This window comes from Crinia signifera, chromosome 3, assembly GCF_055691185.1.
Source record: "Crinia signifera chromosome 3, ASM5569118v1, whole genome shotgun sequence".
Classification (NCBI taxonomy): domain Eukaryota; kingdom Metazoa; phylum Chordata; class Amphibia; order Anura; family Myobatrachidae; genus Crinia; species Crinia signifera.
The window spans coordinates 206,329,253-206,353,552 of NC_139219.1; the positions used below are offsets into that span (position 1 = coordinate 206,329,253).

Genomic DNA, 24,300 nt, shown 5'->3' on the forward strand with positions numbered 1-24,300 from the left:
GATCTACATGTCAACACTGTCCGAATTTCAAATGTTTTAGGAGAATGTGGATGTTGGAATGACTTGCATTTAACCAGGAAGTTGCATGTAGTGCAACCAAAGCAGCTATAACAACTTGGCGGCTTGAAATAAGTATTGGGGGCCTTGGGCAGGCCTCTCCCAGTAATGTCAGTATGCACTAGGCGGTCTCTAAGATTGCGGCCTCTTTTGAAGGCTGCAATCGGACGGACATTAGTTAAGCCAGGCAAGTCAGCATCTGATCTCACAATAGGCCAAAGTGCCCGGGTGGCTTGGCCAATCACCAGGCTGGCCACAGAGTAGAGGCTAGACCATGGCAACGACTCTTGTTTGTTCTTAGGTTTTGTAGATAGCAGCTGAGTTCTGGGCATTTGTAATACTTTAAGTTTTTGAGCTTTTAAACTCACTATATCATACCCACGAGCCACAAATTTAGCAATAAGCGTATCTAGTCTATCAGACAAACCAGATGTGTCGCTCATGAGTCTAGCAATTCTCATCATTTGGGAAAGGGGTAAACTTTTTTTGAGTGCAGGCGGATGATGGCTACTCATCAGATTCCATTTGGGCTAGGTATGTTCATGCATGTCCAGTTCTCAAAGAAACGGACCCACTCTTCCCTAATATTATCTGGTTTAGAATTATCATGATTAGCAAATTAGCATTTTCATTTTTGTTAGCCATCTCGTTTGTATTTTTGTTTGCATGTATTTTCCAAAGCAGCTTCTGATGCTTTACCATGTGTTGAATCAGAGCTAATGTTATGATCTTCGATCCCATAGTACACAATAAACCATTACTAGTGTGCCGTATGTTATCTACAGATGGGTCTGGTCCCATCTTGGCAGGGGATGGCGCTGGCGTCGCCAGCCGCTATCCCCCGCCAGCGCCATGGCGATGGTGAGAAGGGGACGCGCGTGCACGAGAGGCGCGCGCGTCCCCTTCCGACGGTGCTTCCATCCGTTCCCCCGGGTCCCCGCCGACTGCCCGCATCCCCCCTAACCCCCCCTAACCCTGTCCGTCTCCCTGAGGCGGAGACGGACAGGGTTTCCGTCGCGCTGGCGACGGAGACTGAGATGCGCGTGCGCATGAGACGCACGCGCGTCTCAGTGTATTCGCTGGCGCGGCTGCTGGCGGGTCGCCAGCGCGGACGTTCTGGCGACCCGCCAGCCAGGATGGGACCTGACCCATCTGTATGTCATTCTGAAAATGTTTACAACCCAATGAGATTCGGTGTACATAATGTGTGTCTTTTATTTCTTAAATAGGGACCTTTTTGGCATTGATTTGTAATGCTTTATATAATGGAAAACTATCAGCTATGGCCCTGACTTTCATCATCATTGCTTGATGCAAGCAGTTTCTAAAAATAGTTTGTCTAATTTAATTTAATATTGTGAGGCTATGCCAGAATCTGCAAGAACATATTGATTCACATTGTACAGAGCTGACAAACATTTGCCACTCATAAACAGCTTTCGGTAATTCTAAATAAGATAGATGAGGATGCATTAAGTTTGTTCGCTTCATTACCACTTGTGGTAGCATTGATTATTTATTTTTTCAATGTGCTTAGTGATGAGGAGTTGTCTAGACACATTCCAAGCTTTAGCTCAGGGCTGCCTACCCTCCCGGAAAGGCCACCTACCCTCCCGGAAAGGCGGCCAATCAGGAGCCGACTTTCTCAGCTCCTGATTGGCCGTCTAGCGGCCAATAGAATCATTCTATGGAGAGGCGCGGAATATGAAAGATCTCTGCGCCTCTCACAGTCCGATGCGGGGAGCTGCTGGAGTCACCGGCAGGTCACAGATGATGACAGAAGACCAGGACTACGTTGGATCAAGACTACAGATCTTCACAGGAGGACCTGGGTGAGTTGGATTTCCTTCCACAAGTCCCCCATGGATTTCTTCGGACCCGGATGGACGCCGACAGACACTGCCGACATGGACATCGACATGGAGCCAGGACAAGGCACCGGACCAAGACCCATGGACATACCTACGGGCTCAAGATAGGTAAGTATTAGTATGTATGGGCTTTGGATGTATTAAAGTTTTATTTTTATTGTGTGTCAGTGTGTGTTTATTTCACTATTTTTTTACTGTGGAACTACAAGTGCCAGCGGGCCCTTTAATGCCCCACAGGCTGGGACTTGTGGTTCTCCAAGTCCCAGCTTGCGGGGGAGGCTTGCTGGGACTCATAGTTCCACAGCTAAAAACAATAGTTTTTTATTCTAATTTTTTACACTCAGTCAGCCCGTGGCCACCGCTCCAGAGCCACCGGGGAAAGTACCAGGCTTCAGCCTGGTCAGGTAAGTCCTGAAGGGGGGACCCCTTTAATGGGGGGGTCCCCACTCCCCCAGGGCCCCTGGCCAGGCTGACTGGTCAGTAGGGTGATGTTTTGGCCGTGGGAACTTATATAATAAGTGTCCCCTGGCTGTGACAATACCATGCTGGCTGGTTTGGCCTAGGGCTGGTTCTTAAAATACGGAGGATCCCTAGTCATTTTTCCCCCCATATTTTGGGAACCAGCCCCAGACCTGGAGCCTGGGTCTGGTTGTAACAAAGCGGGGAACCCCTACTTGCCGGGTTTCCTGATTTTTTATTACCGGCCTGGCTCCTTCAGCCTGATGCTGGTTTCAGCTGTGGGTGGGGGGACCCCACGCTGATTTTTTTCATTTATTTATTTCATTTTATATTTTTTAATCACTAAAGCCTGCACGATCTGACTGATCCGTGCAGGCTAAAGCCATACGACAGGAAAATAAAGTGTATTTTCCTGCTGCATATTCGCGGCCGTTTCACGCCAATTAGTAAATCAGGAGTCACCATTCTTTTGAATGGTGATTCCTGTCGTATTCTAATGATGGTGTATGCATTCGTATTTGTATTTACAATGTCCCATCAATATGAATACGAATATTTGTATTTTTGGCATAGTAAATGCCAAAAATACGAATACACCCCAAAAATTCGTATTTTCCTAGGAAAATACAATTTTTGCTATGAATTCATATTAGTACATTTCCCCCTGTGTGTCTCAAACTATAACCCACTCAATATTTAACGGTGTTCACCAAAGTATTATGTTCTGTAACCGTGCCAGTCATCAGAGCTCCCCATGAGGGTGGTACAGATTGGACACTTGTGGGGAAATTTACTAATTGAAATTTGTAGAAAAATAGGTGTATTTGTATCCAAAAATACACTTATTTTTGACATTTACTATCCTGAAAATACGGCAATTCGTAGTCGTATTGATGTGCTATCGATACGAATACGAGTTGCCGTATTTTCGGGATAGTAAATGTCAAAAATAAGTGTGTTTCTAGATACAAATACACCTATTTTTTACAAATTTCATTTAGTAAATTCCCCCCCTGGTGTTACATGTTCCAGTGGTGAGGTCATGGGCATTGGCTGTTATACTCTGCACAGTACTTGGCTGGTCTCCTGCAAACTAGAGTTTCACCAATAACAGCCGACTTTCCTCGCGAGATTATGCCCGCCAATTACCGGGATACTACCTGAACTTATTCAGGGACAAGGTGACTGGCGACCACTGTGCAGAAAGAAGTGCTCACAAATTGAATACCCATAAACACACGCCGGGGTACACTGTTTACAGGATATAAGAAACAGAGGAGAGAGCAACCCCTAACTGCAACAATACATAGGATGATATAAAGATATACACAGAGGGAGCGACCCCTGACTACAACAATGCAGAAGATTATATACACAAAGGATAACTTAGCTGAAGTCTGCAAAACCAGAGATGCTGGTGATACACCACAACAGCTTTCAGGGAGATAGCAGAGGTGGGCAACACCAGGGGACCAAACGGCTCTCTGGAGATCCAGTAACCAGGAGACCAGAGTGCACACAGCACCTCCCTACAGCAGAACTATAACAGGCATCTGCTAGAGCCGACGCCGGTCATTTAAACTAGTCGCCTCTTCCTGAGCAGCCCAGATGCTGGGTGACGCCAGATGCTGACCGCCCCTGGTGTCCCAGTCACCTAGCAATGGACGGATGTCCTCTGCTGTTGCCAGATGATGGAGCGCACACTTCCATCCAGCCCCCATGTCCCAAGCATGGCCAGGAGTCCCCCCGCCCAAGTACCGCAGACCCCTCCAGGGGAAACCAGACCGGCGGTTACTGGAGACACAGCGAAGTGCGTGACACTGAGAATAATCCTGTGGGCATGTTTAGGAGTTACCCATGCCTGCTGTTACTATTGTATTTTACAGATTTAGATTTAGGTTTAGATTTCTTGTTTCTTTGCTGTTTGATAACTATAACTAACTCTGAGCATGATATTCCACATATGATTCTTAGAAAAAGTCTTTGTTGTATTATTTTGCATTCAAAGTAATTTTGAGTTGGTTTGATTGGTTATTGCTAATAGTGTACATTACTACAAAACAACAGAAATAGCCGCAGTGTGTTTATGCCTCTGATCTGTTTCTTTGTTTAACCAGCCAGCCTATGGTTAATGTTTTGAACAAAATTGAGCTGCGAGGTGTGTTGACCTGAAATTACTGGAAAATAATATTGTTAAGGTTAATAATACTGTAAAGAAAATTGATTTTAGCAGGTATTATTAATTTATTATTTATTTACAGTTTCTTATATAGCGCAGCAGATTCCCTTGCACTTTACAATTGTAAACAGAGATAAAACAAAACTGGGTAAAAACAGAGGGCTTTGCTGCAAGCTTACAATCTATAGGGACATACAGTAGGAGGGAAACAAAAGGACAGGCACCAGTAATCAGTCCCACCAAGTTGCAAGACCAGTAGAAAAGCTATATAATACATGCATAGGTTATGCGTATGGAACCTAAATATGATAGGCTTGCCTGAAGAGGTGAGTTTTCAGGGAACGCTTGAAAGTTTGGAGGCTTGTGGAGAGTCTTATTGTGCGTAGAAGGGCATTCCATAGGGTGGGAGCAGCCTGATGAAAGTCCTGTAATAGTGAATGAGTGCTAGTGATTCATGCAGAAGAGAGACACAGATCTTGTGCAGAGCTGAGTGGTCGAGATGGGAGATATTTTGTGATAAGTAAAGAGATCTATGCTGGTGCCGTGTAGCTAATAGCTTTATATGTGAGTAGAAGTGTATTATATTGAATCTGGTAAGATACAGGTAACCAATGAAGGGACTGGCAGAGGGGATCAGCAGACGATGAGCGTCTTGCTAGGAAGATCAGCCTAGCAGCAGCATTTAAAATGGAATGTAGCGGCAAGAGTCTGTTCTTGGGAAGACCAGTTAGGAGACTATTGCAATTATCAATGCAGGATATAATGAGTGCATGGATAAGAGATGTAGTAGTGTCTTGTTTGAGATAGGGTCGTATTTTGAATATGTTTTTTATATGCATGAAACATGATTTGGAGACAGATTGAATGTGGGGAACAAACGACAGTTTAGAGTCGAGGATGACCCCTAAGCAACAAGCTTGTGGAGTAGGGTAGATTGTCGAGTTGTCAACAGTTATGGATATCTCAGGATCGTAACTGATCTTGGCTAGTGGAAAATAAGTAATTCAGTTTTGGAAATATTGAGTTTGAGGTGGCCAGAAGACATCCAAAATGAGATGGCAGAGAGGCATTCAGAGACTCGGCCCAAAACCACTGGAGATAAATCTGGGGTTGATAGATAGATTTGAGTATCATCCACATATATATGATACTGATATTTCGAAAGAGCTGATTAGTTTGCTGAGATGAGTTATAGATTGAGAAAAGCAGAGGACCTAAGACTGAGCCTTGTGCAACTGACAGAGGTAATGAAGAGAAGGTAGAGTCAGAGAAACGAACACTGAACGAGCGATCAGATAGGTAAGGTAAGAACCAGGAAAGGGCTGTATCATTAAGACCTAGGGAGTGCAGTGTTGGTATGAGAAGAGTGTGATCAACAGTGTCAAATGCAGCAGAAAGATCTAGAAGAATAAGTAGTGAATTGAGAACAGGGGAGTAGGGAGTGCAAAATAACAGAAATGGAGAAACAGGAGGTATGTGTGGATTGATTAGAACTAAGCATGAGGAAAAATGGTATAATATGAAGTAAACCACAAAATAGGAAAAGGAGAGCACAATTAATCTGTGAGCAAGAAGAGAATAGTTAAATAATGTCAGAGAAATGCTGCTGAGCTGAGGTGCATCTGATTGGAAGAGCTCATGGGGTCATATAAGTGAAAAACTGAATGGCAGATGGTTATGTGAGTGTACAGCTGGTCTGTAGCATGGCATATAAGTGTAAAGCTACAGTAGTGCACAGTGTGACATGTGAGGGTAAAGTTGGTGAGGAGAAAAGTGCCTATAATGCCGTGTTCACACTGCCAGTGTGAACAACACGGCTTTTACCTGGCATTTTAATGCTAAGTCAAATTCCCGGGTGAAGCAGTTCTACCCAGTAATTTGCTTTTAGCATGGGTATTTTTGCAGTGTCAACCCATATCTGCAAACCCGGGTCTCCAACCTTGGTCAAAAGCAGGGTTGGGGACCCGGGAATTTCGACACGGGTTGAACCGTTCACACTGAATAAAAACTTGTGTTAAAAGGCAGATTATCGTGTCGACATGCTAGACCCAGGAATTTGCCTAGAAGTGAGAACGGGGTATAAGTGAATAGGGGGAACAAAAACAGGGCTACGACTTTTGTTAACATATTTACACTTCAGCCACCAAATGTTCTTTAAGTAAATAAATTCTTAACATGCTGCAACCATCTTTATGGTCACCCCCCCATTTAAACCTCCATTGTAGATGTCTGCGCCTCTCCTCCCTGTTTGCTGCCTCTTCCTGCTGACAAGTAGCTGAGGGAGCACCAGATGGCAGGATACTGTAAGTGGACTGGGTGCTGGGCCGCAGATGCATGGGACTGTGAACACACTCCTCCCCATAAAAGAGTGCAGCTGCAATTTGCCAGCAGAGAGAGCAGAGGAAGCCCAGCATAAGCTATTGTAGGACACGACAAGTGCACTGAGATTTTTCTCGCCGAAGGTAATATCAGAGCACGTGAACCATAGAGCATGGCTTCAGCAGGATGGGCTATGCCATCCCCATAGGAGCAGGCAGAGGCAAGAGTCATAGCTTTTATTAAGACAGTAATACCCTTTTCCCTGGAGTATGTGAAGTGGTCAGCCTCACTAGTAAGTACGAAGTGTTAAAGCACTGACTGGTTTCTCTCACTCTCCATGGTATCCCCCCACCTATCTCTCTCTCTCTACCCCTACTCTGGTCTCTAACTCTCTCTCTCTCTGCCTCTGCCCCCACCCCTCTCATGCTAACACTGCCCCCCCCCCCCCACCACACATTCACACACTAATTGGCATACTCTATCTCTTTCTATCGATCTCTCTCTGCTCCTGACATTCTCTCATTCTCTATGTCCCTAGTTTCTCGCTCTCTCTATCTGCCCCTTGTCTTTCATGCTCTCTCTCTCTGCCCCTGATCTGCTGTGCACTCTCTCTTCCCCTGTCTCTTGGTCCCTCGCAATGTCTCTCTCTGCACCCGGTCTAACTCTCTCTTTACCCATAATCTCTATCTCTCTCTGCCCCTGTTCTCTCCTTCTGTATCTCTCTATCTATGCTCCCACTATCTCCCACTTTATTACTCTTTGCCCCTGCTCTCTTTCTCTTTCTCTCTTTGCCCCCGGTCTCTTCTATTTGTCTCAGCTCCTCATCTTCTCCCAGCTCTCTCTGCCCCATAACTCCTCCCTTCTCTCTCTCTCACTCTATATCTGCTCCTAGTCTATCTCTACCTGCTCCTGGTCTCTCCATCTTGCTCTCCTACTGATTTATCCTTCTCATCTTCTATCTGCCACTAGCCTCTCCCTCTTTCCTTTGTCTCTCTCTGCCCCTAGCCTCTCCTTCCCTCTATCTCTCTCTCTCTCGGACCCTAGTCTCTTCTTCTCTCTCTGCCCTTGTCTCACTTCTTATTTAAGCTGACAGTCACCAGCAAAACCACATCTCATGTAATGGGTGTGTGTGGAGGTATCAGAGTACTTGGCTCCAAGATTTCTGTTGCTGGCCCTGATTGTTACCTGTGCTCTGTTTTGGATGTTCAGTTACTGTAATGTTAAGATTTGTTTACCCTGTATTATTCTAATGTGTGCCATATATACAGGGATGCAAACTACTGGTGGTGCCCATTAAGGGGCCAATTCAGGATCGCTCATAGCACATTTCTACTCACCGGACTGCTCACTGCGGGGATAGAGTTGGGTGTGCAGGGGAGGGCAGCAGAGGAATGCCTAGCATTTTAAAGGCATCCCCATAAAAACACTGTCTGTTTCCCCGTAAATGTATGTGGGTCGATGCCTGCCGGGGGCACTGCCCTCTCTTTTTGGTGGACACCAATGGAAATAGAAGTCAGTTTAGACTGACTATTGTTTCTGACGGGGGGAGAGATATCATTCGATTTCAAATGATTTCTCTCCGCTTCGGCTGAATGCAAGGGGATGTGTTCTCATACACATCCCCTCACATGGTACCGGGGAGTTTCGGCAGCAGGGGGCGGGCGTCCGGCTGATCGTCGTTTCAGTGCTCGGTAAGCAGCGAAATTTGATGCTTAAAGAGCCAACCTGAATTAGGCCCTACGTCCAGTGGAAGAGATCGCCTTGACCAGACATTTCCTAATTATCATCAGCGTGTATGAGAGACCTTATTCTGTTGATCGGGTGGGTAATAGAAACCTAGGATGGCCCTAGTTGAATATAGACCCAACCCTTTCTACACCATCCGCTCTAGAGATGCTTTAATTCATTACAATGTGATTACTATGAGAATATGAAAAATCAATACAAATATAAGTCATAAAAATGGTTTATTGAGATTCATTTGCATATTTATAAAATGGCATTTACATCACTTTTTATTTTTTGAACAGGAAAACACATTCTGTGCATGCTATCTACTTATCATGCAATGCTTTGTATTATGCGTCCTTGGATGCAGGGTCAATTACCCTCAGTAACATATTTCAATATTGTTTCCACAAATGTTTGATTTTAAGCACAATTGTTTTCTTACACTGTACACTTTCATAAATGTTCATTACAACAAATAATAAATGTGTAACGGTTCATAAAAATAGCTATGTACATAAAGCTAAATGTAAGATTTTTTTTGCATTTCTCATAAATACAGTATAAAACAAGTTTACTGTCAAAAATCTTAAAAAATATATATCCAGATAAATTTTTTAACCCCTTTGCCACTATGGCTTTTCTCGCAGCTGTAATGAGTCTAGGGTGACACTTTTGGGCTGGTCTCATCGGAACATCAATATCAGTAATTCTTTATATAGTATCCACACAAATGATACAGTTGTATTTCCAGCACTTTTAGCACTATTCGTTTGCTTATTCCTCCTCAGGCAGTAAATGAAGATGTGTCATGTTACATTGTTGCTACGTATAGCAGCTGTCTGTAGCGGGATCGTGATGCATACACATCACGGGATGCCAATCCTGGGATTGGCGGGATCCCATGATTTAAGACATTTTTCCCAGATTGAAATGCGCATGTGCATTTGACCCTTTTCTGCCGGGCAGCACTGAGCACCAGCAGTGCTTTGCTAAAGCGCTACCTGGCAACCAGGATGTGCAGCTGTGCAGTTTGGTGATAAAAGTTATGCACCTAACTGCCCCTTTTGCTGCATCCACCCACCTCTGCCTGCTTAGGGACTGTTTCACAGCAATGCACAGTGCAGTGTCTGGAGGTCAATCTGGGGATCCTAGGAATTAATAAATGTAGTATCCCAGGACTGAAAATAATAGCATGGGATTGGCCTCCTTAATAGCATACACATCGCTAGTGCCAGCTTCCATTAGAATAAATGGGTGGTGGACGCATGTGCCCACCTGCTCTCAATCAAATGTAAACATAGCTGGAGTGTAAGCATAGTCTATGCTCTGCTACGTTGCTTTTGAACATGAGGAAATTAATAGCATCCCTGCGTTTAGTGAAGCCAGAATGGGACAATCTGGTATTAGAAGGGGTATAGGGCATGACAGGATTTGTCTAGTGATCACTGCTAATTGAGGACATTGCTTGTAAGAACAGATTCCTTGCTTATTAAAGGAGGATGCCCATGTGTGTGTGTACGTGCCAGAGTGAAAGAGATTAAGGATTCTACTAGTATTTTGTAATGTAGGTAGCTACAGTATTAGGGAGGTTATTATAATTTGACCAATCTCCCACGCGTTCGCACAGGGAACCATTGTGTTGCATCTGCGCACGCACAGGCGCATTTCTACGCATGTGCAGATGCAGGGTGTGTGCGGCCATGGTGAACTACATGTTCGTCCTCCCGCTCGCACCTAAAAGTGCTGGAGGGGGGCGTAGGGTGGCATCGGGGGACACAGCCCATGGTAACACCTAGTGTTTCATGGGCATTTCCATGAAAACACTTGGCGTTCCAATGTTAATCGCCCAGTGACGGGGGTGTGGGGGGCTGTCAGCTGCCCGCCTGCTTCCCACAAAGGGCACTCGCAGATCAGAGACACCATAGAGGTTGACCTTTTTACTTTCGACTTAGCTCATGTCGACCTAATGACCCTGTCAACCTAACCCCATGTCGACCTTGAGACATTCGACCTTGATGCATGTCGGTCTATAATTATCGACCAAATGCATGTCAACCTTAGTGCTGTTGACCTAACGACCGTATACCGGTGCATCCACAGAGGCTCTGCACTCAGTGCAGTGCACCTCTTGCCCACACCTCGATATGGCCCTGGCTCCAGCACACAGGAAAAAATAAACTTCTAATAATAATAATAAAAATAATAATACAACTTTTGTTGATATTAAGCTAAAGTAATGGATCTGGTTTGGTACAAGACAATTTAACATAGCAGAATTATAAAGCAGAGAAACACAAATGATAACTGAGCTAGCAAAAGTCTATGGAGATTACTTTGGTGTTACAATGTAATCATGGACTACTGAAACAATGACAAAGTCACACAGCAAGATAATGCAGGTGGTAAGTGAAGCAGATAATCTAAGAAATAAATGAGAAAGGAAAGAGTGTTGACAGCTGGAAATTCTAAGGAATCCCCCAACAGACTAAAAGACATGAAATTATTACCAGCATACATGTATATGATAAGGGACAAACATACAGCAATTAGGAACTGGCAAGCGATGGAGTTACAACATAAAAAGATCTGATATTTTGTGATTTGCAAATAAATTGCTTAAATTGGCAGATCAATGTTAATTAATAGATGTGAGTACTTTTTTTAGAATCTACGGTAATGTAGTGTAGTATTAGCAGAAAATTTGTCCAGAGCATGCTACCACTTTTATATTAAACAGCTATGTTTCAGGTAGTGTTTTAATTAAAAAGGAATATGTACATAACTATAAAAGATAATTGGATTATGGCTTAATTTTACATTTCATGTACCATTGTACAATGTACTGTATAAACAAATTCCATATTCAGTAATCTAAAAAGTAAAAAGGGTCCTTTGCAAAACCAAAACAATGAGTTGCTGCGGAAAGAAACCTGTACAAACTGATTTGCCATTTTCTATGATTTTAACTACCATATATACTCGAGTATAAGCTTGCTTTTTCAGACCATTTTTTATGCTGAAAAAGCCCCCCTCGGCTTATACTCGAGTGAGGGTCCCACTTGAGTCAATACGTTTTCCCATTTTTTTGTTGTAAAATCAGGTGCCTCGACTTATATTCGGATCGACTTATACTCGAGTATATACAGTAATTTATTACGCTCATTAGATAAAGTTGCAGAATTGACATTAAACCCTAGGAATCAATAAGACTTGCTTTCATTACCTAACTTGTAATAGCCGTGCAGTATAAAAGCTAGTTTGGAGTATTTTTCGACAGTGGCCATGTCAATGTAAGAATGTCAATTTGGTCATAATGTTGACAGATAACATCTTCACATGTACATCCTTTGCTATGTTGATATTCGACATTCACATTCAATAGGTTGGCACTGATGAGATCTCGACATTGTCACAGTGGTGACATTCCAGTTCTGAGATACTTTGTGCTACAGAAAACCCATCCCTAACCCTCTAAATCTAAACTCTAACCCTAAGGCTAATATAATTTTTTTCATTTTATTGGCATGCATGTCAACGTTTTAACCTTCTAAAGCAAAGTCTTCACTGTGCTAGTAATGGAAAATATATTATTTATAAGTATAAATATAAAGATTATAAAATCTAAGTGCCACAAAAAAAAAAAAAGAATAAAAATGCTGGGGTTTCTGGAATAGGTAAAATAATTAAAACTAAGCAAGACAAAAAAAAAAAAAAAAAGAAAGAAAACCAAAAGGTGCTGCAGACAATAGTTAAGGAACATATAATTAATAAAATTAAATAACTGATCAAATAACAATGTCCCATTGGTAAGACAGTCATAAAACACACATAGGTATAAAAATATATACAATACATGTTGATAATGTACACCTCAATTTCATATACCCTGCACTAAACCATAATACTGTACATTATGCTTCATTTATTAAAACCAATTATATAAAAAATAGACTTAAAAGACTTTACAATGCACTGTGTTTAAATAGCTGGAGTTCAAGGGTCACTTTTTCTGTTAGGAGGAATATGTTAAGATGAAATATGGCCACTCCTTCTACTGTCTTACATAGAGCGTGTACTAGCTATGGCTGTTCTAGAGAAAGGGTAATGCATTAAAATGCAGGTTTCCATTGTTTTGCAAAATTGCCAGATAATTTGCAACATGCTTGCATACTTATATTATTATCCCCATCTCATTTGAATAATCCCATAAAAATATGCAAAGTTATATTCCCCATAGTCACTAAATAGGTTGATCTGTGCAAAAGTAGCAGCATGATATCACAAATAGCATTTGTACCAGATCTATACTATTAACTCTGTTGGAAACATTGGTAGTAGTGTTAAGATTTACACAAACTCAATATCCATATATACCATTCAATCTCTATATTTTAATAAGATTTTTGTTTTATAACTGGGCTATGCACAAACTGAGTTATAGAAATTCGCACCCTAAATCCAATATAGATGGACTAATCTATTAGAATCTTTTAATTTTTAACATTAGTGTAGTAAATATTCAGAAAGCATTATATCTGTCAGAATAATAGAGGTTTATAGTTGTTGTTTTTTTTAAATGGTATGCTAAATTTAGGCAAAAGAGGACTAGAACTCAGGACTTGTGTTATGACTGCAGGATATAAAATATATCGTCTATATGCTACTGGCAATGTGTGAAAAGCCGGTAATGTATAGAATACCCAGGCATTGTATCTAAAATTGTATATAATGGTGTTTTGGCATTCCTTAAACACTTTGCTTAGGCTTTACATACAATATCCAGGCATTCTGAGGAATGACAAATACAGTATTTAATCATAATCATTTCATACTCTACCAACCGTTTTTAGGCACATATACAATTCCTAGGTATTCTATACATTGCTGACTTTAACACATTGCCGGTAACATATATACCAAAATGTAACTGTGTTAGTGTACCATAAGACTAACTGTTTTGAAGTAAATATAAAGGAGGATAAACCGCAAGACATTTTCTTTCCTGTGTTCCGTTAATGTGCCTGTGGATTTTCCCATTTAAAGAATTTTCAAGTTGCTTGTAGGTTGGTTGTTCCTATTTTACTCTCCCTGCCATCCTGTACTGCCTGAAAATGTTTTCCATGTGAAGGTAGAAAATGGTATGCGGATATGCTTGCCTGTGGAACCTGATTAGGACTCGGAGAGAATGAGACAGGAAGGACTGATCTAATTTTCCCTTATGTCAGGGCAGATTGGAAACTACTGTAGGACTGCTAGCAATAAGCTGATTCACAGATGTTGCAGTCTTGGATGCTTTGGACTCTGGAGCAGAGTTGAACTGGAGGGCACAGTACCTGATTAGCACTGAAAAGAGCTGGAAATAAGATTTGATCTGCTCTGGATCCAGAATTAACTGGGTTATTGGGATAGCTTTGATTCGGGGTTAGAACTATTGAACTGGTATAGATAGAGAGTTTAGACACTGGCATAGAACTAGAATAGATGGACAGCTTGTATGCCAGGAGTAAACTAGAACAGCTGGATACTGTAGCTTGGATACTGGGATTGAACTGGGATGGGTGGATAGTTTAGACACCAGGATTAAAATGTAGTAGTCTAGCTTGGACACATTGGGATTGAACTAGAGTTGCTATATATCTTGGACACTGGGATTGAACTAGAACATCTGGATAGACTGGCTACGGGGATTGAACCAAAACAGCTGGATGACTTTAGCACCATGATTGAAGCATTATAGCTGGTGCTAAGAGTGCTGGTGCTGGAGACTGTAACTGTAGGAGAACACAGATAACATTGAAGATGACATTGCATTGGTACCTTTTGGAAGCAGGGAAGCATCCTTAATTCCTCCTGCCTATCCACCATAGGCTGTGGCCATTTTGAGGAGAATCCTAACTATTGATGATTCAATGGTCAGATGACTTCCCCCAAGATGGCTGCACTCAGGGACCGGCACCAGCCAGAAGCAGTGCACATGGACGCTGTAGTCCCTGCTGACCTACCTCTATAGAAGAAAAAAGAAGCATGCACCACAGTCTTCACAGTGCTGAATACCAAAACAGAGGCAGGATACCAGGGTCTGGAGCTCTGGACAGAAGTTAGTATGTGGCAGAAGAGACATTTATCGTTGCTTTTTCTGTACATATTGTTAATGTTTCATTTACAGTGCACTTTCCTACTTATATATAGGCTGATTGTCCTGTACAGGAAATTGCTACACCATCTGGATGGATAGTTTTCTGGGGAGTGGAATAAAAAACACCAATGGTTTGTGGGGTTGAATGCTTATCATATCCATTCTTTAAAAGACACCACTAATTTGTCATGAAAATGAAGCTTAAAATTAAATTTAAATAAAAAAAAAAAATGAAAATGAATGCATAGGGGGGGTATGCAATCTGGGATCATGGCTGTCGATCCCCGGCGACAGCCGTGATCCTGGCCCGTTTGCGGACAGATCGACCACATAACGACAGACGGGATTAAATGTCCCGCCTGCCGCTCAGTGCAAAGGGGGCGTGGCCGCGAAAATGGCTATGGGTTGTCGATCTGCTGCCGGGATTGCGACAATCCACGGCCGTTATCGGCAGTATGGGCCCGACAGCTTCTGAAGTCGGGCCCGTTCTGCCGTGATCCCGCATCAATGCTGCCATTAAAGATAGCATTGAATTGGGAGCCGCCGCTATTTCCCACGTCGGAAATAGCGGTGGCACATTGCATACCCCCCATAGCATTAAGGTACATTTATACAATATTAATAATTTTGAGCAAAACAAAAGTTTGTGTACATTGAACCATCACAAAGCAAAATTCTCAATCTCACTGCAAATATTCCATGTTTTCGAATTTTGGATATGAGAGACTCAAACGGTATGTGGTACGTGGCTTATTTAACAATGCAGGAATTATTGGATAAATGCACAAAGCACACCAATAATGAGTTTCATTCTTTTCAGAAGGCATTCAGCTACTAAGAAAGGCCACTCAATTCACTTATAAAAACAAAAATGTTGCACTGTTATTTGTTGTGAAAAACATTGTGCTATTATCTTTTATATCCTATGTGGCATTGAGCTATGAAGAAAATAAATTATATTTTTGTGCTTAGAAAATATTCTGAAAAGACCAAGATTTGTGTGGATACCACCGAGAATTTTCCAAAATAAAGCACAAGAGCCAGAGAAGAGAAAATTACCTTTGTAGTAACCAGTAGCCTTTGTAGTAAAGCAGTAGATCCTGGCCATTTATAAAACCTCACAAGAAACAAAAGAAACACTGCTGAAACACAAAGATGGCCAATCTCATTCAATTTCAGCTTATTTCCTTTATTTTGAGTTGAATCTGAATTCTGCCAAATGTATGTCTGATAATATAAAATTATTTAGAACATGTCAAGTTCCTTTTATAATATTATTTGTATAAAATATACTATTAAGTAAAGTTTACATATATACAACTTTTGTTCATACATACGGCAATATGTATGGTGCAATATATTCTGTTTCAAACAGCAAGTGCCTACTATACAATGTATATCAAATGTGTAGCCTTGTACCACAATAATATCATTTGTGGCTTAGCTGTGTATCTTTTAGAGTGAACGTCACTTCTTAACCCACTGGAAACCTGTATGAATTGAATACCCTCCATAAAATTCTACCTATTTTACTGGCTTATAGTGCACTGAAAGGTGTTTTTCTGGTCGTTGCCACTGTGAGCAAATTTGACAACATTGCATTTCCATGCAAACCTTGTACAGACCTATGGGCCTCATTCAGTATGGAACGCTCATCAGATAATTCACAAATAAAGCAATTATCATATGCGTAGGTCCAAACAGTGAAAAGAAAATAAATGCTCAGATGTCACAGAGCAGCTGCAGCTCGATTAACAGAAAGCCATCGTTTTTGGGTGGGTCTCTGTTGTCAATGTTGACCACTGCCAGCCTGTTTCTTAAGCAGATTAGTGGAAGCCTTAGACCGGCGCAAATAGAAAAAAAACTGTTCAATGGTACGGTTTTTGTGAATGGATCTACAAATACAGTACAACGCTATTTGCAATACATTCACATATTTGCAAAGTGCAGTTTTTCTTTTTTCTTTGGGCGGTGACTTTGACTCGAAATCCACTTCAAATTGTCTGATTAGTGATCAATGTTGAATTAGGCCCCTATCGCATTTAAATGCAAAACTTTTACTGAACTATAGCTTAATTAGCAATGAGATTGTATCGTTATAGTGCAGGTTAGACACAGAATGCAAACAGGTGCTATGATTCAGTGTTAATGTATAACCTAAATGCAATGCAAGTAATGCTATCTGTCAGCAGATTGCCAATAATAAAAAATGGGGGCCTGATTCAGCTTCAGGTGCTGTTTTGCTTAAAAGTATTGTCTCTCGCACTCTAAGTGGCATCAAACAAAGGGCAAGGTCATCCAGCATGTAAAGTTCCTCCCTGTGATGCGATCGCATCACAGAAATGCAGGGGGTGATTCTAATTGACTTGGTAATCTGTGAAACTAGCATCTTACTGAGTCCTTGTGATGCCACCCCAGTGTATACCTGCCCCCCTGCCACCGTTTCCCCTGCCACCGTTTCCCCTTGCAACCATGTGAGACACATAACCCTGCATTCGTCGACCATGGAATGATTTCTCCTGCCTTGCAAATATAAGTCAGTGGAGTCTGACTTTCGTTTGCACTAGCTAGGACAAAGGCAGGACAGGTGAGTGATGTCATGTGACATCAGCCACCTGCTCCTGGCAGGCTTCGTCCTACCCACATACCCATGGGAATGCCCAGCATTTTCATGGGGATAACAATGAAACTCTGGGCGTTCCCATTTCCCAGCACCGCCATGGCACTAGTCCAACTCCATCCCTCCCTCCCCGCTGCGAACGGCCGGCAACATTGTAAATTGCAGAGGCCCTTCACAGGCGATGTTTGCAAATGTGCAGAAATGCGCAAAGTTTCAGAAAGGAAGTGTTTTTAGCCCCGCCTACCATACGGATCGCTCACACCATCCGAATGCGGTAAGATGCCGAGCGTACGGACCGCGAGTGGATGTTTCATGCGAACAACTCCTCCATTTCTGGGAACCTCCCCCATCCTCCAATGATTGCCGACCATCGAATGATGGACTGAGCGGTCAGGCAGCACAGAGTGCTCCAGAGCAAAGGACATTTTTCCGTATGAAAGCAGGGATATGGGCAGGCAGCTGACATCCGGCCATGTCAGTTGTCCGCCCCCCACACTTGCGTCACAGCCACATTACCATGCATATGCCCGGCATTTCCATCAGAACGCCCATGAAACGCGGGACGTGCACATATGGCAATGAGCCCAAACAGCCCTTCACACCCCTGTCCACCCCCTGCTCGGATGGTTCCGTATGATCGTTTTCTGCACGGACCTCACTCCGTGTTCGGACGTCCGAGGCGTTCGCACATGCGCAGATACGCCTCAACACATGCGCAAATACCAAACATCGGCTGTCCGATCGCACACGGAGCCATCTGACTCAATCAGAATAAGGGCCATGGTGTGTACTGTAGTTGGTGGAATCGAATACTTTAATAACATGTTTATTTGCTAAGAAATGTTAAAAACTTTATATTTATCATCTAAAAGTTGGTACAATGTTGGAGTGTTACTGAGTTCTATACAAATTAGAAAATGTTGAATTCAGTCCTTTTTTTTCTGTCTAGAAAAAAACATCTATCTAATGTATTTACAATGGAGCAAACATTACATTTGTCAATGCTAAGAATCCCATTAGGAGAAGTGGTGTCAAGGTGATTACATTTAAGTTACTGCCTAAGGTGTCAGGATTTTTAGTATCTTTGTTTTCTTGGCAAGCTGAGTAGAATTCAAACACGTTAAAGAATAAAAGCAGACAGAATATCAGCTTTATGTGTTTTCTACTGTGGTATTTTGTCTTCCAAAGAAATAACCCCAAGAACAAAAGCAGTGACGGGCATAACCACATCTGAATTACACATGTAAACAGCTACAGTACAATACACAATGATTTCTATTACATGTAAGCGGATGATTCCAAATGATATAATAACAGCTCAGGGTTTTTATAAAGAACAATAGTACATTCAGTTTATCTTTTACATTGTCCGTTATTTCTTCTATTATTGCTTCTTCTTCTTTTTTACTGCAACCAGGAATACATTGTTCCCATTATCAATGCAAAACCTCTCGTTTTCTCATTTTTATACAAATGGCTTGAAATTAATTTAACCCTGTAGAGTGTAGACTATTATTTACAATTGTAATTGTGCATTTTTAGCCCTATTAGATATGAACATTCTTTTTGTTAGACTTATACCCCTGTAAATATACACAAGATATATATACTCACACACATGTAGTACACACACACTCCCATTGGTGGATTTACAGTAGGTGTGGGGGCACTCCTATGGACGATACTAACTGCTGCCCACCTAATGATAGTATTTTCATTGATTAGTTATATAAGCCCTCATATGATGATTGACAATTTAATAGAACAATAAAAAAGTATCTAACTGCATTTTTTTTTAAATTATATATAAATGTTTACTAGGTAGGTCAGATTACAGGGTTGGTATGCAAATGTCCTCCCCATTCAAGATGGCGTATCTTACAGAGGAAATATTTTACAGTCACTGCCACATTTTAGGCTAACAGTCCCAATAAAAGCATCCGAGTGCCACCGCCCAACAAGTGCCAATCACACCCCTAGGCACATGCCTCTATAGGAAATTTGCACATACCAAACAAACAGTTTGTTACCATCAGAATATCGGAACATGATAAAAGATTAAGGGGCAGATGTATCAACTAGCGTTAAGTGCATGTGCTGCACTTAATGCTAGTTAAGTGGGGGTATTACATATTTTTTTTAAATGTATTATCAGCACACCTATCAAAGCATGATAAAGAGATGCCCATCTCGAAACATGTTGGCACGAGGACTTGTTTTGACTGTGAGTCACATTTGCTGGGGGGATTGGATGCTGTCATGCTCTCCAGGAGGAAGGTAGGATTAACTTTTAAAAAGTGCATTTTTTGCAAAACCGGTTTGCAGTGCTGCGCTTGATTCCCCACCACTCCAGGGTAGACTGTATCCCACCGCCAGAAAATTGATTTCACCCATATTTTTATGTATATGATACACAAATTTTATAAATAGAGAACATTTTTTATGGATAAAGATACCTATATTAAGAGTGAATTTTTCAATCTAATCGTGAGTACTGGTACGCCACCTGAAAGATACCTTTTGATGAATGTTATAATTTATACAGTATCTATGTGAGTAAAGGTACGCCTAATGTGGGGTACACACCAGGACGATTTGGCCCAAAATTAGCCAATTTAAATACGATCTCGACCGATTGTATGTAAATTGGCCATGTTTTGGACCATTTCGCTACCGTTTTGATGCGATCCAGATCCATTGCGCGGCCCCACGGGTTGTTAGATCTTTTCTAAAATCCTACCTGCAGCAGGTAGGATCTGAGAAACGACCATTGTAGTGGGTGCGGGTCACGATCGGATGGCGAGCACATCAGGTGCCTTTTCTGTGCGGGTCGGCGGCTTCGTCAGCTCTTGAGTGGGTCGTACGTTCCTGCAAGCAGCATAGTGCTGGTGTGTACCCAGCATAGGGGACAACAGATAAGTGTCTGTCAAGTAAATAGATACCCATATAGCCTTAACCTCACTACACTGTTATTTAAGTGAGGTGGGAACATCAATATCTCTGGATCTCTAATACGTTTTTACAGGGAATTTCCCACTTTTTTTCATTTATGAGAAAATCCTGATCAAACTACGGGGAGAACAGACTAATAAGAAGATAGAAAATTAAAAACTTGAAAGATAAGTATTTAGGAAAACTCATGATTACACTGGTCTAGCGCCAGCTCCTCCACCAAACACATTTTATCTAGATAATAAGATATCTCATTTTATCTAGATAATAAGATATCTGAAAAAGATCATGGATGGTATTACTGAAGAAAACAATGTGAATGTAACTACAACACATGCTGTCGTTATTACCCTTTTCACATTATGACACTTTCAATTTCACTCATACCCCATTCACACCAGAAATGCAGGGACAAACCCGGGAATTAAATTCCCGGGACAAGCAGGGATATTCCCGGGTTTGGACCCATTCACACCAGAAATGTCCCTGCATTTTCTGGTGTGAGAAGGGGGCGGGAAGGAGGCCGGCAGGAGGTGGGGAGGAGGCGGGCAGTCGGCGGGCAGGCGGCGGGATGGCGGCGGAGGTGGGGAGAATACTCACCCCAGTTGCTGGTCCTCCGTGCAGGCCAGGGATCCACACAGGCGGCGGCGCAAATGACGGGACAGGCTCACTGCCGCCGGAGAGCTGCGTCATCATCATCCACCGGCTGTCCTGTCATTTGCGCCCGCGGTCTGCGTGGATTCCCGCCCAGACAGCACACGAGGACACGGCAACCCGGGTAAGTATACCCTGTACCTTTCACACCAGCCAGGTCCACGGGTTGAACCCGGGAACAACCCTGGTACCTAGCTGGGTTGAAATTTGCCCGGGATTTTGTCCTGGGAACCTTTCACACCAGCGCTAGTACCGGGTTGTTCCCTGACAACCCGGGAATTTAGGCTGGTGTGAATGGGGTATCAGTCACATGCATGGACAGGCAATTGCTTTCCACAAATCATCACACACAAATACTATGGGGTAGATGAATGAATAATAAGGAGAGGGAGGGAGGAGAAGTGATAAAGTGCCTGGTACTTTATTACCGGCCAATCAGCTCCTCACTGTCCCTTTTGAAACCCAGCCTGTAACTTAACAGTCAGGAGCTGATTGGCCGGTGATAAAGTACCAGGCACTTTATCACTTCTCTTCCCTTATCACTGATTCATACATCTACCCCTCTGTGCTTTGTGAGCATTTTGCAAATGTAATTGGCTTTTTGCTGACCTTCATCCTATATAACCATGTTGCTCTTCTGTGTCCCCTGGTTTCCAATAAGCACATAGGTAAAACTGATATCCTCTGGTTTCGCAGCCTGCCAGGTATATATGTAGTGGTCTGTTGCTGCTGAAATTACTGCTGGAAATACACACCAGAATGCAGTGTGGCATTCTGGAACATGTGTACCTGGGGAAAAACACTGTGTGGCTGATTAGATGAGCAAGAGATGAAGACTTCTAACTATAAGACCCTCACACCCTAGTTAAATGCATATTAAACGAAAGCCGTGTACACACGGCAGCGATGTTTGCTGAAATCGCTGACAATATGGTCGCTGGCGACCATATTGCCAGTGATTAGAGAGTGCCCCAGTGATAAATCGCCGGGTGCGCGCTCCCGTTTTCAGCCCCGTTCTAATCGCTGCTCGCAGGAGCTTGCTCCTGCGACCAGCTGATTGCCTCTGCGGCACTGCCGGCAGAGGTTCCCTTTCATCAGCGACCATCTCTGGTCGCTGAGGAAAAGGAGACACTGAGCAATATAGTGCTGAGCAATATATCTCCCCTGTACGCACCTCAAGTGGCCGTATCAGCATCAAGTTAAAGAATAATTGCATCCAAATACATTTGGCAAGTCCAATAGCAAGAGTGTTATTTAACAGACTTCGGGCCAGATGTATCAAGCTCCATTCACTCTTCACTTTTTGAAGTTTGATACCTATGGCCCTTTATCTAATCCAACCCCAAGATATGTTTAGTTTGTTTGGCTATGTCAGCATGACATGTATTTGTCTGGAAAGACACACACAAAAATAATTTGTTGTAGTAGTGCTTATAAGAGATATTCAATGAATTTAGATGGTGCTGTATAAACTGCATAAAGTAGGCCTACAATAGCAAGCTTTAGTGCAATAACATTAAGGAAACAATGACAAATAACTATTCATTCTTTCAGTTTTGTTCTCTGTAGCCACTCATTATTTGTTGATTTTTATGTGACCATTACCAAAAAATCCATTCACAATTTGTACTGCAGAATGTTTTTTGTTATGAAGGTTTTATATACAAAGAAAACATGTTTGTCTTAGGACACTATATAGGGAGATGTATTAAGCATAGAAGCACATGAAAGTGGAGTAGTTATATAAAGCAACCAATCAGCTTCTCTCAGTTAAAATACTGGGGCAGATATATTAATCCTTAAAAAGAGATAAATGCAGGGGTGATAAATGCCCAGCCAATCAGCTCCTGTATTTTTCAAATACAGCCTATAACATGAAAGTTAGGAGCTGATTGGCTGGACTTTTATCATTCTTTATCACCCTCATATTTATCTCTTTCTTAAGGCTTAATACATCTGCCCACTGTGCTAGATAAATGTTATACCCCTTTCTAGCAGCTATATCCATATCCCGGGTTTTTGCATGTGCATCAACCTGGGATTACTATATGTGTGAAAGGAAACATCCCTAGACTAAGTCCCAGGACAACAAACCTGCTCCCAACTAAAGTCATGGAGCTGAGACCCAGAAATTTCCAGAATTGCTACACCCAGAAAAATACCCTGAAAATTGCATTATAAGTTGATTATTTGCTTTAAACAAACTCTAAATTTTCTCCCTTTCCAATACGCAATACATTTCCCCCTATACTGTTTATCACATACAGCATATCTTTCAGATTCGTGGCTTCATGTACAATTCTTCCCTCAATGTAGACTTAATGAAAAAGAACAATTACGTATCAATGTATCAAATACATCTGTTTAAAAAATATGTGCAGTGATGCACCGTTGTACTAATGAAACAAGTCTTTCTTATTTTCTAAGACCTGTTATCCCTTTATTTTGTATTGATTTGAAAACATTTACCAGTTATGAATAGCTCCAGTACCATTTGTGTTCAGATTGCTAATATTGGTTAGAACAACATGTTCAGAGAGTTTTGGAACATTTTCAAAGTTGCTAATCTGTGTAGTTAATGATTTTCTGCTTTCAGTGCTGGCTCTTCCTCGGGTGAGCTGATCGTCTTGATTGTTGTGGGCACCAAGGCAACAGCATGAAAAGGCCGCTTTGAATTCCTCTCGAAATTTACCTGAAATAAAAAGTATTGTAAAGTGGTTATTGCATTCATGCTTATTGCACACATAGGGCCTGGATCAGACTTGTTTGCAAAGCTGCATGTAATCGCTAGGTAGCACGGGAAGGGATGTGTATGCAGGGCTGGCACCACCACTAGGCAGTTCAAGGCATTTGCATAGGGCGATGGCCACTGGAGGGCGGCAGTTTGCCACTCTCCCCCCGTGCAAAGGGGGTACCTGCTGCTCCATCTGGGGAGCGGGCAGGGGGGTCCATGCCGGCTTCTGACAGGAGACTGCAATGGTGTCCTTGCTGCGCGGGTACCTGCGGCGCTGTGTATAACGCTGGCGGCAGGGGGTCCCTGCAGTGAATAAGAAATAACTATCGCTATCCGCCGGGCTATGCGGCGGCGCGGGAAGCTGCCGGGTTTGAAAACACTGGCCGCCCGCTGATTGGCTGAGATTCAGTAAATATTCCAACAGCACAAGAAAGTTTTATGTAAAACATAAATTAGTTATAGTATGAGGTAAAGTTGGCCAATAGCATAGTTAAATTGATAAATATTCCAATGATTATACCAGACATGTGATTATAATTGTATATGTGAATCATTTCCCAATGCCCTGGTCATGTGCCATATAATATT

At 42.3% G+C, this 24,300-nt stretch overlaps 1 protein-coding gene across 1 annotated transcript in view; it reads right to left on the minus strand.

Moving 5' to 3' along the window:
- Nucleotides 1-8,855: 8,855 nt before the first annotated feature.
- Nucleotides 8,856-24,300, minus strand: part of HCRTR2 (hypocretin receptor 2) — a 137,628-nt gene continuing 122,183 nt past the window's right edge. Inside the window, exon 7 of the mRNA XM_083177323.1 lies at nucleotides 8,856-23,670. Coding sequence (XP_083033449.1) covers nucleotides 23,444-23,670 — 227 coding nt within the window. The 3' untranslated portion in view covers nucleotides 8,856-23,443. The remainder of the gene's footprint in view (nucleotides 23,671-24,300) is intronic.